General features: G+C 44.3%; 1 protein-coding gene across 2 annotated transcripts; it reads left to right on the top strand.

Moving 5' to 3' along the window:
- KCTD20 (potassium channel tetramerization domain containing 20) lies at positions 1-22708 on the top strand. 2 transcript variants are annotated; one of them, XM_070939703.1, is made up of 8 exons: positions 1-79; positions 13734-13886; positions 15171-15351; positions 15658-15760; positions 16532-16652; positions 17409-17606; positions 20370-20480; positions 21303-22708. In XM_070939703.1, exons 2-8 carry the CDS (start codon positions 13766-13768, stop codon positions 21593-21595), a joined length of 1128 nt encoding a protein of 375 aa, XP_070795804.1. In that variant the 5' UTR covers positions 1-79; positions 13734-13765; the 3' UTR covers positions 21596-22708. The 2 variants fall into 2 exon arrangements, with proteins under 2 accessions (XP_070795804.1, XP_070795805.1); XM_070939704.1 differs by lacking the exon at positions 1-79 and adding an exon at positions 5791-5867.
- The last annotated feature ends 2936 nt before the right edge of the window (positions 22709-25644 follow it).

Raw genomic sequence — 25644 nt, 5'->3', positions numbered from 1 at the left:
ATTTAGCCACATCGTTATTGAAAGTAGATTTCCAAGCTGCAGCGCTGATTCATTAAGTGGGATCCTTCAGCGAATGCCGGTAAGTAGATGCAAATAATTGCCTCTCTACATTTTTCTGTATGAACTTGAGTCCAGAATAGAAATTAATGTCGATCAGAGCAAAGTTATCCACGCATATATGTAATTGCGGCCTGAAAGAAACAGAAAGTGTTTTTCAATGGTTTTGAGATTTCTGCCCTTTAAAGCTCGATCGCATTACGTAATTGAGGCATGGAAAAAAGTATCGGCGGAAAGGCTAAACATCAGAATGTAGAATCTCCTAAGGACGGTTGAAACGGCCATCCAAAAGAAAAAATAAATTATGGGAGGAGGGGAGGAAATGTGCATGGTTTTGTGTTGGAGAGATTCTCTTGCAAGGTTTCTTGCAAGGCGGGGCCTTCAAGGAGAAGCTCCAAGCGAGCAAGGATCTTGAGTTCGTTTTTCTTGCGATCCCTCCTTAAAAGATCCCGGGGTTGGGCAGAGGTTGGACTCGGCAATGGCCTTCCTTCTTCCAGGGCGATGCTCCTCCATGAAGAACGAAAGCCCTTCCCAAGGTTAATGGTATCGTACATTGCAATTTTATGGTATCGTTCTTCTTTTAATTCTTATCTACATAAATATAGAGATTTACTCTCACGTAATTCCGAGATGTAGGGGGGAAAATACTATATTTCGGATCCATTCGTTTTTCTAGGGCGAATTATCAGTCAATTTGTCGGTGTTATTCAGCCGATATTCAGATAAACTGCTTTGGATATTAGGTTTTTTTTTTCCCTAGCAGTGAACAAATATAATTTGAGACGGAGGTTTTGCAACACTATTTTAACAATTAATTTACATTAAGGTAAATTATGTAGGAATATTTTAAAATACGTGTCTTTTCTGTTATGTGAACATAAAGTAGCTGGCAAAACAAAAGGTAAAAAGCAATTTAAAAATCTAACCTGTTTTTTTTAAATTGTCAATGTAGAGTAAAGAATAGTAGCAAAATCTGCTGTGTTGTGATAAACTAAGTGTACCATATTCCCAAATTGCTTGATGCTGTGAAATCTGAGAAATAAATCAGAAAAGCAAAATGATAGATCAGGTTTCAGAAACCAAATTCAGGAAGTTTGAAAGGAAACATTAAAAATGTCATGCCTGGCACATTACTCTGCTTTCTGTCACCTGAGCAGGGCTATGCCTCAGGTCCTGATTAACAGGTAAATTGAAGGATTTAATCCTTAATGCAAGGGTGGACAACTACCATATGGCCACTTTACAACCTGAGGACTTCAACTCCCAGAATTCCTGTCTCAGCATGGCTGGCTCTGGAATTCTGGGAGTTTAAATCCACAGGTCATAAAGCTGCCATAATTGCCTATCCCTGCCTCAATGACTTCTGTATTGATGAGATCAAGAATGTTGCAATTTTTGTTAGATGTGTTCAAGCAGAGGCCGGAGAGTCATCTCTTTTTATAGAATCATTAAATTAAATGGTTGGAATAGATTTGGAGCTGATCTAGTCCCACTGCTAAGTAAAATATTTTCTGTCCAAAAGGAAATGCAGTATTACACATCACTGTAACATATGAATCAGCATCTAGAGTACCACATCTCTAATCATCAGTTGGACCCATTAGTTTCTTCCAGAAAAAGACACATAGGGGAGTGCATGAAATACAGTGATATTTTGTGTTGAATTAGTTGTAGTTTTAAATCCCCCATGTCTGTGTAAATCATGAATAATAAATAAATGCCAAGATAGTCTTCTATTGATATTCATGTAGTAGACATTCCCATTTCTTTTGCCATGACTCCTTAGATTTTTTTTAGCATATGATTTTGCATATTCTAAAATGAATTCTAAATTGTTATTACATTTGTAAATAATGTCTGTAAAGGATTTTCTAGTACTGTAATATAGAGGATTTTGAAGCCCTTATAGCTTGGATTTCACATGCTAGTTTGGCTGAGAACATTTCCACTTTGCAGTGATGTTTACATTAAAAATTGCAACAATAGATCATTTGTCTCAATAAATAGATTTAAGGTATTCACTTAATAAGCCATTCCCATTTCTCGAATAAAATAAAAGTGTTTTCTTGCTGTATAGATTAACCTATAGGGAATCCAAACCACCTAAAGATTCCCTATAGGAAATTAACCTTTGAGGATCAAGTGGGAGCTGCATGCCACACCTCTCCTAATAAATTAATGTGGCAGAAGGGGAATCATCAGGCTTTCCAAGTTATTTCCAATGCTCAAAATTTTCCATCCATTCTTCTGAAAAAGAGGACGTTAATAATTTCTGCTTTCTGATAGTTAAAACTTCCTTGGTGAAAAATGACTGTTTCTCAAACCTTCTTGTCTTCCAAATAAATATGAAAGAAGCAGTAAATGTCTGGAAATATGTTTGCTATGCTACAAGTTGCTTGAAGCAAAAAAATTTTCTCCAGATGTTTTTTTTATTCACCTGTCTATATCTGTTGCTATTTAAGTATTAATGTTGTTCGGGAAGAGTTGCTGGTTTGGTAGGGCTCTTCCTTTTAATTATATATCAACAGTATGGAAAATAGCAGGAGAACAAAAGGAGTCCTCCTCTGTGCTTCTGTGGTTGCAGAGTTAGTAATGCTAGAAGGCTAGAAGAGCAGCCATTATCCATCAATTATACAGTGATCTGAATTGCTTACTTTTCTTTCTATATTTAGATGAGCTTTGCATTTCTATTTGTTTCTTTTTATTCTTGCAGGGCTTCTTTTAGTTTGTGTTAGTTTTTATTTTTTTAGTTGTAATGTTTAATAAAATTATTATAACAAAATCTTAATGCACCAAGAAAACCTTTTTCTATACTGTTTATAATATAAACAGTCACAGTCTCTAGACACAGGGGTGTCAAACTGGTGGCCCACGGGCTGGATGCGTCACGCGCAGGCCACGCTCACTGCGAATGGAAAAATGTCATGATACGTCACATGATGGTGACGTGGCAAGTTTGACACCGTTGCTCTAGAGCAGGGGTGTCAAACTCAAGGCCCCCAGGCCGGATCCAGCCCGCAGGGTGCTTAGATCTGGCCCCCAGGGTCACCCTGGAAATAGTGAAGGACCATCCCGCAGTGCCTCTGCCAGTAAAAACAGAGCTAGGGCAGGATGTGTATGTCCCTCCCGGGCTCTGCTTTTGCTGGCAGAGGGCTGCAGGAGGATTCCCCCCAGGCCCGCCCGGGCCACCACAGGTGCTGTTGACATGAGTGATGTAAAGCTGGCCATGCCCGCCCCGGCCACGCCCACTTGGCCCCCCGAGGTCAAACACAACCCTGATGATGATGATAGTATTATTATTATTATTATTATTATTATTATTATTATTATTATTATTAACAGCAACTTTATTGTCATTGTACGTGTATACACAGTATACCCATACAACGAAATTCACTTAACACCCAAAGACCAGGTCCAACACACATAACAATCCCCAAACACATCTCACCCACCACAAATTCCCCACCCCTAAAACCACCCAAGCATCCACACAACAGACCAAGTAATGCTGTCCAACAGCTCACTGATGGTGGCCCTTTAGTTCATTGTTGAGTGCAATTATAGCTCTGGGATAAAAACTATTCAGAAAACATGTGGTCCGAGTTTTAATTGTTCTGTATCTTCTGCCAGAAGGCAATAGTCCAAAAAGATTGTAAGCAGGATGGGAAGAGTCTCTGAGAATGTTATGCAACTTTCTCAAACAGCGAGATTCGAAGATGTCATCCAGGCCTGGTAGCTGGAGTCCGATGATATTCTGGGCAGTTTAATGATTCTCTGTACAGCTTTTTTGTCCGCTACAGAGCTGCTCCCATACCATGCAAGAATGCTGTATGTCAGGACACTCAATGGTGCTGCGATAGTAGGACAGAAGTAGATGCTGAGATAGATTTATCTTACTGAGCATTCTCAGGAAGTACAACCTCTTCTGTGCCTCCTTCATAAGCATGTTAGCATTCATAGTCCATGAGAGGTCCTTTGAGATATAAATGCCCAGAAATTTAAAACTACCAACCCTCTCCACCTTCTCACCATTTATGTACAATGGTAAATGTACAAACACAACCCTGATGCGGCCCTCAATGCAATTGAGTTTGACATCCCTGCTCTAGAAGGACCTCCTTGGAAGAACCGGCTCTAGATGGCTTTCTTGGATTGAAAAAAATTGGAGCCTCCCTGGTCCTAAAGTGGATGGCAGATGCAGTTTCACAGGGGTAGCATAGCACAAAAAAGACCCAATTCTAAAGGGTTTATAGTGGCAAGACTCTTTCAGAGGGGGCAGTTAATGCTTTATTTTTCTCCTTACTTATCCTTAAATAATAATAATTTATATAATTGGACATCTGTATATATCCAGGACCATCTTTAACAAATGAGAAATGTATCCTTTTGTGGGCTTTACTTTTTTCTCCTCCATTTCATCTTTTTTTTTCCCCTTCAGATACTTGCTATGGTGGCAAGTGTCCGTGGTGGCACAGTGGTTAGAATGCAGTATTGGAGGCTAACTCTGCCCACTGCCAGGAGTTTGATCCTCACTGGCTCAAGGTTGACTCAGCCTTCCATCCTTCTGAGGGCGGTAAAATGAGACCCAGATTTTGGGGGGCAATATGCTGACTGTAAACCACTTAGAAAGGGCTATAAAGCACTATGAGGCGGTAAATAAGTCTTAAGTGCTATTGCGAGCGCTGCTTAGAATATATTTTACAAAGTCAGTTACCAGAATATCCCCACCAGCCTTCAAGTCTTTCTTGTATGATACAGAGGCCCTTCCTGGAAAGTGGCCTCTCTGCCAGCTGTCTTTACCAATGATAGGTCCCCAACATCAATGCTTATATCTAAGGATATGTAAGTTCATCACCAATTTGTTAGCCTGTTCAATTTTATCTAACGGGCCCCAATAAGAGAAGCAAAAACAATGTGAGACTTTGTGGGTTTTTTTCTTGCCAGCCTCTGTCTGGAAAGCTGGAAGGTGATTCTTTAAAAAAAACGTCTCCTGAATCCTTGTCAATCCGGAAACTAATCAATACAGAAGCACTGAGCTCTAGAACCAATTCTGTAGTGGTTATAAACATATCCTGATAGAAATTTAATATTTCATAATGAAACATGAGCATGCCTTTAATATTTCCATATTGGGAGAAAGTGTAACGTGAGAGGGCCAGCAAATCACATTTGGTTTCCATGGTAGAACTTAGAACTGTACGTACTTCAGAAATAAAGCAGAATGATTTTTTTTTTGCAGGGTTCTATGCAGCCTCCTCCCCCCCCATGCCATTGCTTTAACAGCTGCATTAACTTTAATAGTAGATATCTTGAAATATCTGCATTCTTTTCAGGCCTCTGAATATTCCAAAGCATTTCCTTCACATCATTTTTGGAAGCATGCACAGACCTAGCAACCATTCCCCTGTACACATAGTCCAAACTAAGTTGCCACATGCCTTGTTGGGATTTTGGTTCAGCTTGTTGTTCAAACCTAGCAATTGTGGTTAGTTCAATAAACCATAGTTGATCAAGGCTTGGCATTATGCATGAAATTCGGCACTATTGTATACAGTATACATACAAAGGCTGAATGTAATATGTTAATCATAAGTAGAATTCCAAAATACACTAAGCACATATCTTCCTTAAGTCAAGTTGCAAAAAAATTGAATAGTTTGTTGGACCTTCATCAAGCAAGATGAGGGTTTCGTTGACAAAAAATATCTCTCAATTTCTGTAGCTGGTTAAGCCATACTGTAATTTGATGATGATTTTAAGTAGGAAGATGAAGAGCCAGAAAGGCAAATCCCTGGACCAAAATCTATGTAAGTTGCATGTTGTTTCTGAGTCATGCAGTGAAATGTGCTGTGTTGAGAAAAGAAATTAAACACATTTCATATGTCAGCCACTGTCTCGTGATACTATTTATAGAACTGGATTTATTTTTAAATGTGAGTATGTCAATAGAACAGTTTTGGGTTGCTAGTAAAAATGATTAACTGGAAGATTGGAAAAACAAATAGATATTTCATTAGATTTACGATATTATCTTAAATATTGTTTAACAGTATTGCATGTTTTTATTAGCTGCTAACTTAGAAACTTAGATGTTATTTCGTGTTATAGTTAAAAGAGCCAGTTTAGTGTGATGGTTAAGGCACCAGGCTAGAAACTGGTTGACTGTGAGTTATAGTCCTGCTTTAAGTACAAAGCCACTCTCAGCCCTAAGAAGTTGGCAATGGCAAGTCATTTCTGAAATCTTGTTGTTAAGAGTCAAAACTAACTCAAACCACCTCTTTCCCCAAAAGACACTGTTTCCCAATGATTTGGGCTAAGAAGGTATAGGCAACATTATATGTAACAGAAAAGTGAATTTATCACAAAAAAGGAAATCGATTTACATTTATTTAATTTAGATATTTATTATTCCCATGTGCTATTTCTTCAAACAGCCAGGGACATAAGATTAATGAGGCTACTTCTTTTGGATGGTGTGCAAATCTGAATACTAGTGGCCATGTCTCTGGTTTAGTTTGCTGGGTGTAACCTGTTGGGAATCTGCCGGTAAGCTTTCCAATAAGAACACATCTAGCAGAATAGATATTTTCACTACCTGAACATGTGATCCACTTCATTGATGTTCTTCTCCCCATTCATGTGTGTATGTAGAACAAGATCTTGTATGAAATCAATATTCATAGTTACCTGCGTGTTTGATTGATTAGATGCCACCAAGTCATTGCTGACTCCTAGCAACCACATGGATAGATTTTCCCTACAATGATCTTTCATATCTTCCAATGATGCACTCAGTATCATTGTAACACAGACTGTCCACCTTATTGCTGGTCATCCTTTTCTTCTCTTTCCATCCCCTTGCACAACATTAGAATTTTCTCCAGAGAGCTAGATCTTTGTAAAATGTTTTGGTAAATGTAAAGGCCAAGTATGAAACAAAAACATTTAAATTCTAAGAGAGAAAAACATCATATGAAGTCATAGCCCACATGGTGAAGTGATTAGAGAGGCTTCCCCAGCTTGGTGCCTTCTAGTTTCCATATATACTTTGTGCAGGCTAAACATATCTCGTGGGCACCAAATTGAGTCAAGCTGAGATAAGAATATGCTGCTGAGACCACAGTCTCAATTCCCATTCAGGTTTTATTAGTTGATGATTTTGGCCATCTTTTGTTGGAAGCCATGAGCTGCTGTTAAAATTTGGATAGTTGAATTAAGGCACAGAAAGTGAGTAGGAACATATCACACATATATGGTAGTTAAGAGACTTTGGCACCTTGTCTTTGTTTTTATGGGTAATATGAGATTCCAGGGTTTATACTGCATCTTCATATATTTTTTCCTGTGCGCTGCTCCCACTATCCATGCATGGGTTAATCCTTCAGTGCTTGGCAAACAACTGAGTGAAAACAAAAGGCTTTTGTTCCCCTTTCCGGCTCCCAAGCCACGCCTCTGGTCCCATGATCCCCCAGTCTTCACTCAGTTGCTGGCAAACACTGCAGTGATTTTTGGAGCTCCACAGATTTCTAAAGTATTGTTCTGTGGGTGTTCCTTTTTCCTTAAAACTCTTATTTCACAGGCTTTCTCCTTTCCTTTGAGCGCCTAGGAATTTTCTTTATTTTTGAATAGCTCCCTTTTCGCGTTTTCTTTCTGTTGCGCGTCTGCGCTGAAAGACCTTGCAATAGGAGGGGGAGTGGAGCAGAGCGCTCACACGCTCGCTCGCCAGTCCCCAGCCGTTCCAGCTACCAGGGGCCTCAGCCGGCAGGGGCTTCAAAACACATCGCCCCCACGCCGGAGCCCTCGATCAGCGGCGGCGCGCCCCTCAGCTGGCCGGCGGAGCTACCGGATCGTTCTGCGCCTGCTCCAGCCGGCAAGGGGCTTCAAGGCTAAGTGCCCCACGCGGAGCCCTCGTGCAGCGGCGCCGCGCTCATCAGCTGGCCGGCGGAGCTCCCGGGCCGATCTACACCTGCTCCAGCTGGCAAGGGGGGCTTCAATCCAATCGCCCCCACGCCGGAGCCCTCCATCAAAGGCGGCGCGCTCATCAGCTGGCCGGCGGAGCCGGAAGCGCCGGCCGCCCACGTGGCGAGGAGCCGAAGCTTCATACAAGGCTGAGCCTCGCGGAGCGGCATCAGAGCAAGGGCGCGAGGCGGGACAAGCGCTGAAGAGTCAGACAAGCTCCCCCCCGCACTACAGAACAACCCCTCGCTAGGGGACTGCGCGGCGTCTGGCCGGACCCTCGGGCCGCCATTGTAAGCCCGCTGCCAAGTCTGCCACGTGGGGCAGCGCCATATTGGTGGACCTTCGGGCCGCCATTTTGGGCATCGCTTTCCAGCTTGCGCCTCCCTTCCCAATCAAGGAGCCAGCTGCAGACCTGCACCCCCCCCCCACTGCGGGAAGGGGTGTCAAACAAGAGCTTGGGCAAGGTCGTTACCACTATTCGCCAGCCGCCTCAGCCATGTCTCGTTCCCCCCCATCGTCAGACATGGAACTGGAATTAAGCCCACCACGTATAAGCGAAAGAAGGGGGAAGAAGAAGTCAAAAAAGAGGCACGTGAGCTCGGCTAGCAGAGCGGCCTCTGAAGGCTCCCTTCCTTTCCAAGATAGGGACGCCCTGAGGAGGCACAACGCCCTAGAGCGACAGTGGGAGAGGGCGCACAAGGCGACTTCAGGAATCCCACCCAGGGATCCTGCACCTGGGGAGCTTACCCCCATCTCCCCAAGAGAGGCGGAACGGGGGCTTACGTCTGTGACCGAAATCACAGCTACTCCTAGAACCCCGGAGGGGGTTGGGCCGTCCCGCACAACACCCCACATCGAGACAGCTCCAGGTCCCGGGCTGGAAGCTTCAACCTCCCCTGCAACAATCCAGCATCGCCAGGCTAGAGAGGCAAGTGCCACACCGTCAAGGGCAGACCCACAAGGTCAGGGCGGACGGGGTTTGGCACCCCCAGTAGACTTCCAGGCCATGTTCTCAGCGGCCCTGTCATCCTTTTTCACGACAACAATGCAGCAGGCGGCCCAGGCGCCCGCTCAAACAGCACCGGGCCAGCCACGGCCATTCCAGCCCCAGCCCCACCCCATCCCAGAACGAGGCCGGGACTCATCATCAGACGAATCAGACCAAGCGGAGGAGGGCCCAGAGGAGATGGAGCTATCGGAGGACGAGGGCCTAGCACCGGACACCCCGGCCTTTACAGGCCTCTTCCGCCCGGCCCTATTCAAATCGCTCCTCCACAAGGCACGACTCACAACCAACCTTGGAGTGCCAGGAGATGTCACAACACCCTCCACGTCAACAGCAGGCCCTCACGACGCCCTTTTCAAGTCGTCAAAACCACAGAAGGACTACATCCCGTGCCCACAGCTGTTTACAGACGTGATTCAGAACCCCTGGGTGCAGCCGGCCTCCCTGGCAACACCCAGCAACCTCGATAAGAAACTTTACTGTTCTGCCCCAGAGTTGGAGGACCTCCTGGTTCTCCCCTCAGTAGACCAGCCGGTGGCAGCATTAGCCTCCAGCTCCTTGATCTCCACCGACCCGCTAGACACACTCAAGGCGGAGGAGAAGAGGATGGAATGGGCCTTCCGCAAGGCGCACCAGGCTGTTGGCTGGGCAATCAGATCCGCGACAGCCTCTTCCTTCTTCAATAGAGCCTCGCTCATTTGGCTCCGTCATCTGCAGGACAGACTCCCACCGGAGGACACTAGATTGCATCAAGATCTAAATAAGATAATAGCTGCCACCGAATACACGGCCGACAGCTCCCTGAACTCAGCCAAGTTCGCCTCAAGGGCGCTGGCCTCAACTCTTACGGCTAGGAGACTATTCTGGCTTCGACCATGGAAAGCCGACTTCAAAGCCAAGTGGAAGTTGGCGGCTTCCCCATATAAAGCACCAGATCTGTTCGGGGCCCCGCTGGAACCCCTACTGATTGAAGGGAAGGACAAGAGGAAGATCCTCCCATCAACATACCGGCGCCAAGAACGCAGGTACACGCCTTACCCGCCCCAGCAGCCCTTTCGAGCAGGCGCTGGACCCAGGGGGTCCTCCTCACATCGCTCCCATTTCCAGGGAGGAGACAGATTCAACGACAGACAACAGTTCCGAGACCGAGGGCGACACCAGCAGCCTAAACGCAACTTCCGTGGTGCCGGCCCTAAGCCCGCCAGAAGGGGAAAATGACTCCAGGGCAACGGGGCCCATAGGGGGACGGCTCATCCTCTTCCATCAACAATGGGCCAATTCAACTTCGGACTCCTGGGTAAGGCGTACGACCTCTTCCGGACTGTCCATCGAATTCTCCGGCCAGCCGCCCCACCGGTTTGTCCGTTGTCCAACCCCTCAATCCTCGGAGCTTCAGGACCTAATGGCACAGGAGATTGCCCACCTCTTGGAGGTCAGGGCCATAGAGCCGGTCCCGCACAGCCTGCGGGGCTCAGGATTCTACTCAACCCTCTTCCTGGTTCCCAAGAACTCCGGGGGCTGGAGGGGCATACTGAATCTAAAGCGCCTGAACCTGTCGGTACGATACCGCAGGTTCAAGATGCACTCCCTCAAGTCCATCCTAGCGGGAGTGAGACAGGGCGACTTCCTTCAATCAGTCGACCTCCGGGAAGCTTATCTGCACGTACCAATTCACCCGCATCACCGTCAGTACCTGAGATTCGAATACGCGGGCCGGCACTACCAATATCGCGCGATGCCATTCGGACTCTCGTCGGCCCCCCGCACCTTCACCAAGCTGGTAGCGGTGGTGGCGGCAAAGCTCCGAGCCGCCCCGATCCGGGTGCTCTGTTATCTAGACGACATTCTGATCCTGTCGTCCACGCCCAGCCAGGCCTACAGAGACATGGAGAGGGTGATCAAGACCTTCCAGGATCACGGCTTCACCATAAACTTTGCAAAGAGCCAGCTCCTGCCCACCACCAGACTTCTTCACCTGGGGGCACTGATAGATTCGACCAGAGGCCAGGTATTCTTATCACCGGACAGAGTCCAAAGCATCCGAACCCTAGCTCTGCAGTGCCTAACGAGGAGGAGAGTTGCTCTAATCCACCTATCAACCCTCCTCGGGAAGATGGTATCCTGCTTCGGCATCGTACCGTGGGCACGCAGACACTCGAGACCCCTGCAGTGGTTCCTCCTCCCTTTCCAGCGAACGGGAAGGGCCAACTCCAAGAAGGAGGTTCGCCTCACTCTACAGGCCCGCAGGTCACTCAGGTGGTGGACATCACCGTCGCTCCTCAAGGGCTCCAGCTTCCTAGAGCCAGACCGTCTGATACTCACCACCGACGCCAGCCTTCGGGGGTGGGGAGCCCATCTCCACAACCTAGTCACACAAGGTCAGTGGTCGCAAGAAGAACGTCAGTGCAGCATCAACCTCCTAGAGCTTCGAGTGATCAGACTGGCACTTCGCAACTTCCAGACGACGGTGCAGGGACATCACGTCCTAATCCTGACCGACAACATCTCGGCCAAGGCACACGTCAACAGGGAGGGGGGCACGAAGTCCCGTACCCTGATGAAGGAGTCCGCGGAGCTGTTCAGCTGGGCAGAGAGACACCTGCTCTCGATCAGAGCAGATCACATTTCCGGGGCAACCAACGTGAGGGCGGACTGGCTCAGCCGCGAAACAATAGATCAAGCGGAATGGCAGCTCCACCCTCACCTGTTTCAAGAACTCACCTCACGTTTCGGGAATCCGGTCGTAGATCTCTTCGCAACCCCGACCAACGCTCAGCTTCCCCGCTTCGTATCACGCTACCCGACACCACAAGCGGAGGACCACGATGCACTGCGCTGCAAGTGGCCCGAGGGTCTCTTGTACGCATTCCCACCAGTCCCGCTGCTCCCGCGACTCATTCGGAAGCTACTGGCAGAAAAAGCCGACCTACTCCTGGTAGCCCCGAACTGGCCCCGGAGACCCTGGTTCGCCGACCTAGTAGCACTGTCCGTAGAACAGCCATGGCTGATCCCACCACAGCAGATCGTCTTGTGCCAAGAAGCAGTCACGCACCCAGAGCCCCAGTGGCTCCAATTAGCCGTTTGGCACTTGAACGGGTCATCCTGAAGAAGGACAGCCTACCAGACGAGGTGGTTGCTACTATCCAGGCGGCCAGACGTCCAGCTACGACCCGCATCTACGAGTCGTCATGGCAGGCGTTCTGTCGATGGAGCGCCCAACAGCACATCGACCCCACGTCAGCCGCCATTCGGGACATTTTTCGGTTCCTACAAGCCGGCCTAGACAAGGGCCTGGCCCCCGCAACCCTACGGAGACAGACAGCGGCGTTGTCAACAGTCATTGCGTGCGCTCCGTACCAATCCCTCGCGCACCACCCACGCATCAAGGGGTTTCTGCATGGGGCCACCAACCTGCGGCCCCCCCACAGTTCACCGATACCCCTCATGGGACCTACCTCTGGTGTTGCAGGCACTGACCGGGCCCCCCTTCGAACCCCTAGACTCGACATCGCTTAAGTACCTATCGTTTAAGGTGACCTTCCTGCTGGCGATCACCTCAGCGAGGAGAGTCTCAGAGCTAGCGGCCTTGTCAGTTCGCAAAGACTTGTGCATTTTCCACGACTCCACGGTGACCCTACGCCTGGATCCTGCCTTTATCCCGAAGGTCAACTCGTGGTTCCACCGAGCTCAGGAGCTCATCCTGCCGGATTTCTGCCCCTCACCTCGCGACCCCAGAGAAAAGAGGTGGCACACCCTAGACGTGCGACGTGCCATCCACCTCTACATCCAACGGACCGCTCCCTTCCGCCGTACGGAGGGACTCCTGGTCTCCTTCAACCCAAAGTCCATGGGTCAGAAGATATCAGCAGCCACAGTTAGCAGATGGATCAAAGCCTGCATCGCCCTGGCATATGACCTGAATGCCAAACCGACCCCCGGCAAGATCCTACCGCACTCGACTCGCAGTGCGGCCACCACGGCGGCCTGGGCCACCCAAGCCTCGGTCGTGGACATCTGCAGAGCTGCAACGTGGTCATCCCTCACACCGTTCATCCGCCACTACAAGATAGATGCCTACAACTCGGCTGAGGCATCCTTTGGCCGCAGAATCCTGCAAAAAGTACTGACAGAGGAGGACTCTGGGGGCAGTCAGCCCCCCACCCAGGGAGTTTAAGCTTGGGTATATCCCATGCATGGATAGTGGGAGCAGCGCACAGGAAAATGGACGTTGTCTTACCTGAACGTCCCTTTTCTGGGCGCTGCGTACACTATCCATATCCCGCCCGTTAGGGCTGCCTGCCACTGTTATGGCTGAGACTAATCCCTTTCTTTAAGTTAAGTTGAGTTAATAAAGTTGAGTGTTTATGTTACCATAGTGTGGTTTCTTGTCCGCTGCGCCTTCGTTCAGACTGGGGGATCATGGGACCAGAGGCGTGGCTTGGGAGCCGGAAAGGGGAACAAAAGCCTTTTGTTTTCACTCAGTTGTTTGCCAAGCACTGAAGGATTAACCCATGCATGGATAGTGTACGCAGCGCCCAGAAAAGGGACGTTCAGGTAAGACAACGTCCATTCTACCTCTTTTGTGTTAGCAAAGCATGCGGAGGGACCTTCAAGGGCTGCCTATGGCCTTAAGCATCTGCATGTTGCTTGAGGAAAGAATAGATAGAGATTTTGTCGTGATGTAAATCCTTTTTTTTCTTTCCTGTAGGACTGCCAGTGAATATTAGTCATGCCGGTGGAATGGAGAAACTGAGTAATCAAGAACTTGAGAATTTAGCTTCTTCAACCCATGATCAGGACAAAGGCAGTGTGAAGCAGGGCAGTTACAGCATTAACATGTTTCCTTTGTGCAGAAATCATGGTAAGGACAAAACCATTTTTAAAAAAATAAAAATAAAATGTACCACAAAATGTGGTCTTGTGTACCTCTTTGGGATCAAGTTATTAATGACCACATTTTCACAGAATCGTTAACCAGTTGTTATCATACTGTGACTAAGATGCACTGTGGTGTGCATAGCCCATTAGGTTATATTTGTCTCTTTTTGAAAGTGTAAAACCTAAATAGATAAATTGCAATCAAATGAAATGAGCTAAATATGAAAACAAAGAGATTGCAGTTCTATCCCTAGATAAATTCATACCAGCTGTGTGAAAATTTATATAATTATAGAAACATTAATGCAGAGTGTGAATCAGTCTTCTGTCTGATCAAACTACTACAGATCCTTAAACACAATACTTTTATTATGTAATCAACCTGCCTAGGACATGAACTGTACCAAAGGTTGAGCCATTCACAATTTCCATCTGGACTCTTCCATCTTTTTTATATCATAAAAAGGAAGTGTGGAACAATTTTGCATTGTTTTATATTAATTCAGCTAGAAGAATCTGTCTATAGGTATTCTAAACCCGTGATGCTTTTTCTTATGACATTGGGGTATTTCTGTTTTAACCCATAATTAATGTATTAAATATCGTTTGAGCGGCATGGTGGACTAGAGGTGGAGTTTCGCCTCAAAATCAAGAGGCTGTGATTTCAATCCTAGGTAGTGACAAATATTTCTCTCTCTGGATGCAAAGAGAAAATATCTGCTGTGAGCTCCACATAGGCATCAGGAAGGGCATCTGGCCAGTAAATGCTCAACTCCATTCAGTCGCCCCAACTCCACCCTGATGCTGGGGATAACAGGGTTATTTAAAGAAAAAAACATGTATTAAATATAATTAACCTCATTAACCAGTTTGGTCTAGTAGTTAAGGCATCAGGCTAGAAAGGCAGAGATTGAGTTTTAGTTCTGTCTTAGCCATAAAAGTTAGCTGGGTAACTCTCTCTCAGCTCTCTAACTCCCTCTCAGCCTAACCCACCTCACAAGGTTGTTATTGTGGAAAAATAGGAGGAGGAAGGTGTGTTGGGTATGTTTTCTGCCTTGAGTTATTTATAAAAATAATAAAGGCAGGATACAAATAAAATAATCACTTTGAGTTATAGGTGGACTTTTCAAATCTAATCATTGATGCCAATTATTCAGATGCTGATCATATCTGATGTCTTTAGAAGAACAGCTCAGATCTGCTTTTCACCCAGCAAGTTCTCTATGTTCTAATGGCTTTGAATATGCCAATATTATTTTCTTCCCAGGAGGGAGTAAACGAAATCAAGGCTACTACAGTACACAAGAACAGTCTGGGAACAATCCTAACAACTTGAGCAATAGTCCACAAGTCCAAGCCCCAGAGAAAGTGACTCTTATTGTAGATGGAGCAAGATTTGTTGTAAACCCACAAATTTTCATAGCCCATCCTGATACAATGTTGGGAAGGTAAGTGACTCCGAGGTGTAAAGAATTCCAGAAGCTGTTCTACATGCTTTCCTATCATAGAGGTATGGCCAGACTAAGCAGGACTATGAATGGTATTTGTAAAATTATATCAAGTGCTTAGATCTAGTTTTCCTATTCAGTGTTAGCAATTCAATCACAATTTCTAGGCTTCAAAAAATAAAAATTTAGTAAAAGCTAGATAATTTTCATGATAGTCCCCAATAATAGCTTGCTAATATAGAAATTATTATTTGCTTAAGTGGTCTTAATCTGATCTTCCTTCCTTAATTTCTTTCTGTTTTTCAGAATGTTCGGACCAGGACGAGAATATAACTTCACTCGTCCAAATGAAAAGGGCGAATATGAAATTGCAGAAGGCATCAGTTCCGCTGTTTTTCGGATTGTGCTGGTGAGGAATTCCATGATATTCCAGAAGCAGAGCTATTCCTCCTATTTGTAAAGTTCCTGTTGTTGCTTTCAACTTCAAGGGAATTCTGATTTTCTTGATAAGTATTTTTATTCTGTTTAGACTTCAGATTTTTCTCTCATTTTTCCCCATTTGAGGGAGAAAATTTTATTTAATTTTATTTGTTAGATTTATATCTTATCTTCCCTCTAAGAGCTCACACAGTTGCTTAGGGATCTTGGAGCATTTTATTTCCACAACATCGACCCTATTAGATAGGTTAGGCTGAGATAGGGTGACTGATCCAAAATCACCCAGTGAGTTACAGTGGTTAAGAGCAGGCCTGAACCTGGATCTGTCTGCTCCTAATACATTAGATGGATTGCTCTCCATGATATATTGAGCTTTGAATCCCAAATCCACATAGGAAAAGACTTGGAATTCTGGAAGTAGAATTCAACTCATCTAGCAAATACAAAGTCAAAGTTGAACATGATATATACACACAGAGACATACACACATATATAATGTCACATTTTTATCATATGATTTATTCTGTATTCATTATTCAGGGAGGGACGAAGGATATAACACTATTAATGGTCAGCTCTTAAAAAAATATAGAAAATAATTGTCATTATGTACCAACGATATGTAAAGCATAACAATATGCCTAAACTATCAGTAGATGACCAATTGCCTGTGTATACTATTTTGAATGTTTTTGATGGGGAAATGTATTAATAATAATATTTTATCCCTTGACTTTTCAGGATTATTACAAAACTGGAATCATTCACTGTCCTGATGGAATTTCTATTCCTGATCTCAGAGACACTTGTGACTATCTTTGCATCAATTTTGATTTCAACACAATCAAGTGTCAAGATTTAAGTAAGTATAACAGCATTTATAACAGCCTTCCGCACACAAGTGTTCTCCAGATATGCTAACTTCCGTTCCAGAATCTTATAACCATCATGGGTCCATTGATCATGCTGGCTAGCATTTTGAGAGTTAAAGCTCAGTCCCTTTTGGAGAGATTTAAAGTAAGGAACACTCACTTAAGGGAGAAACGTATCAATTCTCTATACCTGTGATGGTGAACCTATGGCATGCGTGCCACATGTGGCACGCGGAGCCATCTCTGCGGGCACGCGAGCTGTCGCCCTAAGTCAGTTCCACCGCACATGCGCGCACGCCTCCCGCCAGCTGATTTTTGGGTCTCTACTGCACATGTGGGAGATGCGTGCACATGCGCGGGAGGTCAGGGGGTCACGCACACATCCCGGTTTTGGTTCCAGGAGGCTTCAGGGAGGCCTGCTAGGCCCAAAACAGGGTGTGGGGGTCGTGTGCTCATGCACGGGGGCGGTGGAGCACTGGGGGGGTCATGCATGCGCAGGAGGTGGGGGAGTGCGGGGGGGTCATGTGCCCATGTGTAGGGGGCAGGGCAAGTGGGGGGGCATTGCATTATGGGTGTGTGCACACTTTTGGCACCTGAGGAAAAAAAGGTTAGCCATCACTGCTCTATACATTTATATGCTTTTATATTTTGTGCTAGATCTTGCTGTTGAGTTGATATGAGACTGATAGAGTTAGACATATAATATTCAGCCATATTCAGGAAATCCATATATCTTATTTCCTTAGGTGCATTATTGCATGAACTGTCCAATGATGGGGCTCATAAGCAGTTTGATAGCTATTTGGAAGAGTTAATCCTGCCAATAATGGTTAGTAGTGCTAAAAAAGGAGAGCGTGAATGTCATATTGTCGTATTAACGGATGAAGACATAGTGGACTGGGATGAAGACTATCCACCTCCAATGGGGGAAGAATATTCACAAAGTAAGTATTTTTAAATGTTACATAAAATACTTTTTAAAGTAAAAATAACATTGCACTTTTATTAAAAAAAATCTCTGATAGTGTCTTGTGCAAATACCAATTTCCAAGGGTCTGTGCATCCCAATATTACAGTTAAGAATATAAAAGTCATATTGATCAGGACATACTACACTGCTGAATGTAAAACTGTATGTTTAAGGTCATATACCATTATAAATTACATAATATAATCTTTGCAATAAATGTACAATTTTAGTTTATTAATTGCTTGGGTGATAGATAATTTCCTTGCTACAGGAATATTACATTGTTTCTTTCAACAGCAGTATTTTTCCATGGGAAAAATACAGTGCTTCCTGAAGTTTCTGCACTGGTATTTTAAACGCTTTGTAAAATATGATTATGAAAGTGATATGGGTATGAAATGCCTTACAATTCGACAGAGAGATGGGTGGCATATAAACCAATCAACCGAACAAAGCACCAGACTAGAAAGCAGGAGATTGTAAGTTCAAGTTCTTCCTTATCCATGAAAGCCAGCTGGGTGTCTTTGGGCCAGTCACTCTCTGTCAGTCAAGCCCACTTTACAGGGTTGTTGTTGTGGGGAAAATAAGAGGAAGAAGATGCCTCCTGCCTGTTGGATAAAGGCAGGATGCAAATAAATGATAAAAAGCCATATCTGAGTGGAGCAATGAAGAAATATGAATATATAAATCAATGCATTGAAAAACTTCATAGGCTTTTAGTGGGTATGGCGCAGAGTTGGGTTTCAACAGATTCTGACCAGTTCTGGAGAACCGGTAGTGGAAATTTTGAGTAGTTCGGAGAACCCGTAGTAAAAATTCTGACTGGCCCCGCCCCCATCTATCCTCTGCCTCCCAAGTCCCAGCTGATCGGGAGGAAATGGGGATTTTGCAGTAACCTTCCCCTGGAGTGGGATGGGAATGGAGATTTTACAGTATCCTTGCCCTGTCGCGCCCACCAAGCCATGCCACGCCCACCAAACCACACCCACAGAACCGGTAGTAAAAAATTTTGAAACCCACCACTGGTATGGTGCCATGTCTACATTGCATTTCAAAGCCAACAGCAGGGTGGCAAAGACATAGCGGTGGCAAGACAGCATTTCTCTGTTCAGATGCCTTTCCAGATGTGACTTTGGCAGAAAGTTACTAACTCACCATCCACCATTGAATGGTGGATGGTGAGTGAAGGACTAGAGTTTCTGTAGAACATTAGCACCTTGAAAAACAAGATGGCAAGCAAGATGCTAAACCTCTTTGGGGAATTCAAAAAAGATAAGTTCTAAGTAAAACATTCACAAACAGAAGGCTATTACAAGGTCCATGAGTAAGATCAGGAGTGAAATCTAAATTTTTTCCCTACCAGTTCTGTGGGTGTGGCTTGATGGGGGGGTGTCCTGTGACTAAGTGGGTGTGGCCATCTCAATGTCACTCACAGCCACACACACTCAATCACAAGACCCCACCACCACCAAGCCACGCCACAACCCGGTAGGAAAACATTTTAAATTTCTATTCTGACACCCTCTCACCAGCCGCTCTCCCTTCGCTTTGGGTCGGGGGCTGAGGCCCAGAGATGCGCCATTCACTGAAGCCCCGGAGCTGCCACCTGCTCACCACCTGTCTCAACCGGGTCAGGGAATGCACCATTCCCCAACTCCAGCCTTGCCGGGGAGCCACTGCCCGCTTGCCCTTCACCACGCGGCATGTCCTACTCCTTACCTTTCTCCCGCAGCTGGTTGCCAGGGAAGGCAAGTGCCCGAAAGTTACTGGCGCTGCTCTCCTTCTTGAATGTGCCGCCATCATCGCTGCCCTGGTCCACGCGCCGGCTGCGCAAGCGCACACCCAACCTGCCACTGATGAATGAATGCAATAAATGGAGTGCGCTTGCGCAGCCAGAGCATGGACCAGGGCGGTGATGGTGGCGGCACATTCAAGAAGGAGAGTCTCTTTCTGGGCGTGTCTCTTCTGCCTGTTGGGCCACTTCCTGAAGCTGGCAGCTCTGCAGCCAGCCACTTTGCTTTTTCTCTCTTTTTCCTCATGGGAGGCTTGCGTGATGGCACCAGCAGAAGCGCTGTGGGGAAGTGGCCCAACAAGCAGAAGTGCTGCACCCGGAAAGAGAAGGGCAAGAGAGGCCAGTGGGCTGCAGAGGCTAAGGTGGGTGGGCGGAGCCTCCAGCTGCCATCACTACTGGTTCTCCAAACTACCAGCCATCATTGCTACCGGATCGGCTGATCCGGTCTGAACCGGATCAGCGTTTCACCCCTGAGCAAGATGCAGAATCAATGGAATGGGAAGGGAATGAGAGAGAAGCTTCATCAGGGCTGCAGTATTGCTTGGCAGAGCAGAAGGATATTGAGGCAAGAATTTGCTCCAGGGAAAATAAATCACATTGTGGCTGCTGAACCACAGCAAGAATTTTCTGAGAAAAGCAGGAACTTCCTAATTTAAGGGAAAGAAGTAAACATTTCTGCTTTTACAGAAATAGGAGCAAGGGAAAAAATAGAAATTGTATCTGAGATGGAGGCCTTTTGACATTATGAAACTGCCAGTCTTCCTTGTAGGCTAGTATAGGGTCTTTGGAAATCACCAATATTTTCAACTGTTTTTTAAAAATTTTGAAAAAAAAGTTGCCCAATTATTGTTTATCTCAGCAAATTTAAGAATGGCTACTGTACTCATATTCACTAATGCTGTACTCATAGTCATTAATTCATGTGGCTTTTTTCTCACCTCCAAGTTCTGTATAGTTCTAAGCTCTACAGATTCTTCAAGTACATTGAGAATCGGGATGTTGCAAAAACTGTTTTGAAAGAACGAGGCCTCAAAAATATAAGAATTGGCATTGAAGGTATGTAAAGCGTTTCCTAAGTAATACAAACTGTTAAAAAGGAAAGTAGCTGCACTTTCCTTTTCAAAACATCAATTTACTGATTTTATTAGTCAGCCCTATGTAGTTTTGCAGATTCCTTAAATGATACATTTTGTTGAGGTCTTTGGAATGACCCACCCTGTCAGTTCCTGACAAACCCTTATGCTTAACATTCCTTCAGCTTTGGCTATTTCTGAAGTTTTCCATTAGGGTGGGGTGGGTGGATGTTATATAAAGCCTGCTCCTCCCTTCTGAAATTAGCAGCAGCAACCTGACTCAAGGCCAAGCTAGACATAATAGTTCAGTTTTGTGTACTGAACACATGAGTCAGTTCCATTTATATTTTCAATGCTGAGAAAGTCTCTTCTTTGTGTCAGTCTTTTTCAGTCTAGTCTCTGCCTCAAAATGTCTTGGGATCAATCCTTCCAGGCCAAATGGTCTCCTTTTTAGGAGGATATTATCCTTTTAGGAATATTTATTACTTGAAGAAATAATTAAGCTTACACCTAGGGACTGGAGTTGGGGGGGGGGAGAGTTTGGGAGGATAATTATTTATTTATTTATTATTTTTATTTATATGCCGCCCTTCTCCAGAGACTCAGGGCGGCTTACAAGGCGTTAAGCAATAGCCTTCATACTTTTGTATATTTTATACAAAGTCAGCTTATTGCCCCCACAAACCGAGTCCTCATTTTACCTACATTAGAAAGGATGGAAGGCTGAGTCAACCTTGAGCCTGGTAAGAATTGAACTCGCAGTAATTGCAGGCAGCTGAATTATACCAGAATAACTGTGTTTCAGGTTACCCCACTTGTAAGGAGAAAGTGAAAAAGAGGCCTGGAGGACGCTCTGAAGTTATCTATAACTATGTTCAACGTCCATTCATCCAGATGTCTTGGGAAAAGGAAGAAGGAAAAAGTCGGCATGTTGATTTCCAGTGTGTTAGAAGCAAATCTCTAACAAACCTTGTAATGGCAGGTGAAGACGTAGCAGAAGATCAAGAGATTATGTTGCATCACCCTCCCCAGGTAGACGAGCTTGATCGATTAAATGCACCACTCTCTCAAATGGATGCCAATGAAGTGGCAGATTAATTAAGCAGCACAAATGACTCTCAAATGGACTTGACTGAGCTTTTGGGTGGAGACTTAATGCCCATTTCAGAGCCGAATTTTCTTGTCATGGTTGCTATAGTTTCCAAATATAGTCTCTTCAAACCCAGAAGACTATTATTATTATTATTTTTTATCAAATTTGCTTCTTGAGGGTCCCAAGCATTCTCTTAGGACAACTGGAAATCTGAGAATTAAGTTAACATTTATCCCTGTGGCTAAATACTTGAATTGCAACTAAAAGAATGGAAACCTATTTTCAACTCACTTGAATTGAAAGGATTGTTTGATTATTTTAAATGATTGAGTCATTTTCGATTCCTACCACTTAGATTTTCTCCATGATGATCTGCCCCTAATTTGTTTGTTCAAGTCTCCCAACAGTGCACTCCCAATGCCCCTGCCACTGTCCCCCCCATCTTGCTGCTGGTTGTCCTCCTCTTCTCTTTTCCTTCCTGCTTTCCCAGCATTAGAGCTTTTTCTCGAAAGACTTTGTGTAAAATATTAGAAGTGGGATAATTTGACACTGGTCATTTGTGCCTCAAGTGATAAAGTCTACGTTGAGCTGTTTGAGGTTCCATTGAATTGAAAGAATACAACATAAAAATGTGTTAAAGTCTTCATTAACATTAGTCTACACAGACTCAGTTTTAAAAGGTACCATATCATGAAGGATTCCATTGTGGTATTACAACCATTATCAGCATCATAGCAATGAGTTTGGTACCCTTCATCCTCCATTACCTGACTGAAGTAGATAGTTATAGAGAAACACCACACCTACGATGCATGCACTTTTGTCACCTTTCTCTTCAATTTCCTAATACTGACATAATAGCTCAGAAAGGAAGATCAGACACACTTACCAAGGTAAGCACCAGCAGGGAGAAATTGGAATCTGTGGGTGCCCAGTGAACCACTCAAATTAGTTACAAGGAAAGGACCAGTCTTACTTTACACATATGCCTAAATTGTGCTTACTTACTGGAAATAAGCTACTGGAATACAAAAGTACCACTTGCAGAAAACAATGGGCTCAAACATTCAAGCAGTAACACTGGATAAACCAGTGTTTCTCAACCTTGGTAGCTTAAAGATGGGTGGACTTCAACTCCCAGAATCCCCCAGCCAGCAGCGCTGGCTGGGGGATTCTGGGAGTTGAAGTCCACCCATCTTCAAGCTTCCAAGGTTGAGAAACACTGGGATAAACGAAGATGGCTGAACATCCCCTCCACCCAAAGCAAAGGCTGCAAAGCAGCATTACTTGAACGGAAAGAACTTCCTTGTGGAAGGATTCCACAGCATTTTTTAAGAAAGTGACTGTTGCAGGAAAGCCTCCACTGCAGCAGCTATCATGAGTCTTGAGTATGGTAAACCCTTCGTGGTTGTTTCATATAATCCATCCTCTTGGCTAGATGTTGATCTTTGATACTAGCAAGGATGTCAGGTTTTATGTCATCACTTCTCAGCATTTTGGCTAAGATCAATTGTAGGAGTACGTTTCCTAGCTGTCTCAGCACCTTGGGACAATCAGAGTGCTTGAGGCTGGCCCTTGAAAGAGTCAATTGGGAAACATAATCAGCAGGCTCAGTAGAAAGTTATATATAGCAGGAGTCCTCAAACTCTCATAAGTGCAGTTCACAAAAATGATAAAATGAGTTTCTGTGATCCCCTCCTCTCATTAACAATTTATTTTCATTGGGATTATGGTTGGGCAATAAATAATAAAACATTTTAATAATGGAAATTGAATTCATGCATCAAATCAAGCAATGATAAAACTTTACATTTATTGTCAGAACAGTGGAGGAGATCCCCACTTCTATGAATAAATGCCAAAGTTAATATTAAGGGGAAAAGTTTTTTTTCCTTTCCGTTCTATTATAATTTGCCTTCTTATAATTTGAAATGATTATAGAGCATCTTGCACTCTGGAATGATGGAGAACCGGTCTTGTCCTTTTTATTCAGGTACAGTATTTCTTCAGATACAAGAATATTATACCTCCGTGCCCCCTTTTTTTCTTTTTCACAGCTAAGCATTCCTAATTCCTAAATCTTTTGTAATAAGACTTGGTTTCTAATCCGCTGCTAATTCTTATTTCCCTTTCTGAATCTGTTTATCTAAATCTTTTTTAAACTGTGGTACCTAGAACTAGATGCCGTAGTCAATATTGGGATCAGTGAGTGCATAATCTTATGCAAGCCATATTGTAAAGTAAGTTTGAATATGGAATACAATCAGCTCATTCTCATACAAATTAAATATTTCCTTGGAGGCCTGTCATCTAAACAGATTTGTTTTAAATTTGGCAATTTCTAAATTGGTTGACTTTTTTTCCCGATTTTCCAATGTCAGTAATGCAAATTTGGTTATCATATCTAATGTACTCCATGGTATTTACATGTTGATGGGCTAGTGTTCCAACAGTCCCAGAAAGCATGAATGCTGAAGGGTGTAGAGAAACATCTGGTTCAGCAACATCTGGAGGCAATTTCTAGACCTAGAAAAATTTGCTGTAGCACTGTGATGGCGAACCTATGGCACGCGTGCCCGAAGTGGCACATGGATCCATGTCATCTGGCAGGCTGGCAGCACCAGTTCCTCTTCCGGGTTTCTGACGCACATGCGCGCATGATGATCAGCTGGCCTTTTTGCATGCGGCAGTGCCGGAAACTAGAAGATCTAGCTGGTCTTCCGTTGTCCGGTGTGAGCATGCGCGCTGGCCAGCTGATTGTTGTGTGTACATGTGTTCCAGAAAACCAGAAGAGTAGCTGGCTGAAACCGGAAGTTCATTTTCAGGCTCGTGCATGCACACTGGGCAGCTCCTCTTCCGGGTTGTGGCCCAGACACGTGCATGCGCTCCCTTTTCAGTGCCAAAAAGGTTCCCGATTACAGCTGTAGCAGATAAAAAGCAATGATTGTGCCATTGGACCAGATCCAAATCAGAATTTTAGGAAAATCATGGTTTCAGTGGGTACAGACCAAAGCTGAATCTAACTCACTGGATAGATAAAATAAAAAAGTAACTTTTAAATTAAAACAATAACAAATTCAGGTCTGTGGCGTTTAGGCTCATTGTATCCCAGTAAACTGAATATCATCTATCTCACAGGCAAAGGCCAGCAGCATTTCTTGTAGAACTACTCTGGTCTCTAGAGTGAGCAATAGAGGCAATACAAATTCAAAAGTTAGCCACACAGATTTATTCTAAAAAAATATTTCTTAATTGAGGCAAGTTTTTATTTTCTTCTCCCATTGCATTTGAGCAAGTGGAAAATTTCAATTCAGTAATCACAACCTTGTTCTTTTGTTATTGTGATTTAGTTTATAAGTTAAATCAATGCTTAGCATTTACAAGTTCATGCTATTTCAGTATTTTTTGTAAGTTATTTTATATACTTCTTCATAGACTTTATTAAAGTACGTTTTAATCTATTTTCCTGTGACTTTTCTTTTGATGCCTTCTCAGCCATGGAGGATCAGTAGAAATTGCATATATGCGTATCTATATTCACTTAATAGGCTCCACCTATGTGTGCACATATACAATATATCTACAACTGAAGTTACAAAGTCTAAATGCTGCCATCTAATTTCTATCACATGTGAACCAGATTTGGTTATAACCAAAATGGTTTGCACGATATGCCTCTATAAATTCCCTCACTCTCATTGTAAGAGAAAAGGTTTATATGGACAACTATAGTTTTCATTTAATCAACATCCTGATGCCATGTTTTCTTTTCTTCCTGTCTCCCTTTCCTAAATTACTTGTTGATTTTTTGCAAGTATATAAATTTACTAACTGGAATAAAGTTGTGAGTCAACTGCATTTGAAAAATATGCTGAACAAATACATCTAGTCACATACTGATCATAAGATACAACGAAGCAACTTTTAGTAACTTTTCAAATTCAGAAAACCACCACAAGAAATAGCAAAACTACATTTATTGAAAATGAATTTTATACATTTCAGAATGCAAAGGTTGTTCCATATAGAATTGGTCTCCAAATAAAACCAACAA

The sequence above is a fragment of the Pituophis catenifer genome, unplaced genomic scaffold (assembly GCF_029215685.1).
Source record: "Pituophis catenifer annectens isolate HBS135680 unplaced genomic scaffold, rPitCat1.0.hap2 SCAF_3, whole genome shotgun sequence".
NCBI classification, from domain to species: Eukaryota; Metazoa; Chordata; class Lepidosauria; order Squamata; family Colubridae; genus Pituophis; species Pituophis catenifer.
This window is presented reverse-complemented; position numbering and strand designations above follow the sequence as displayed.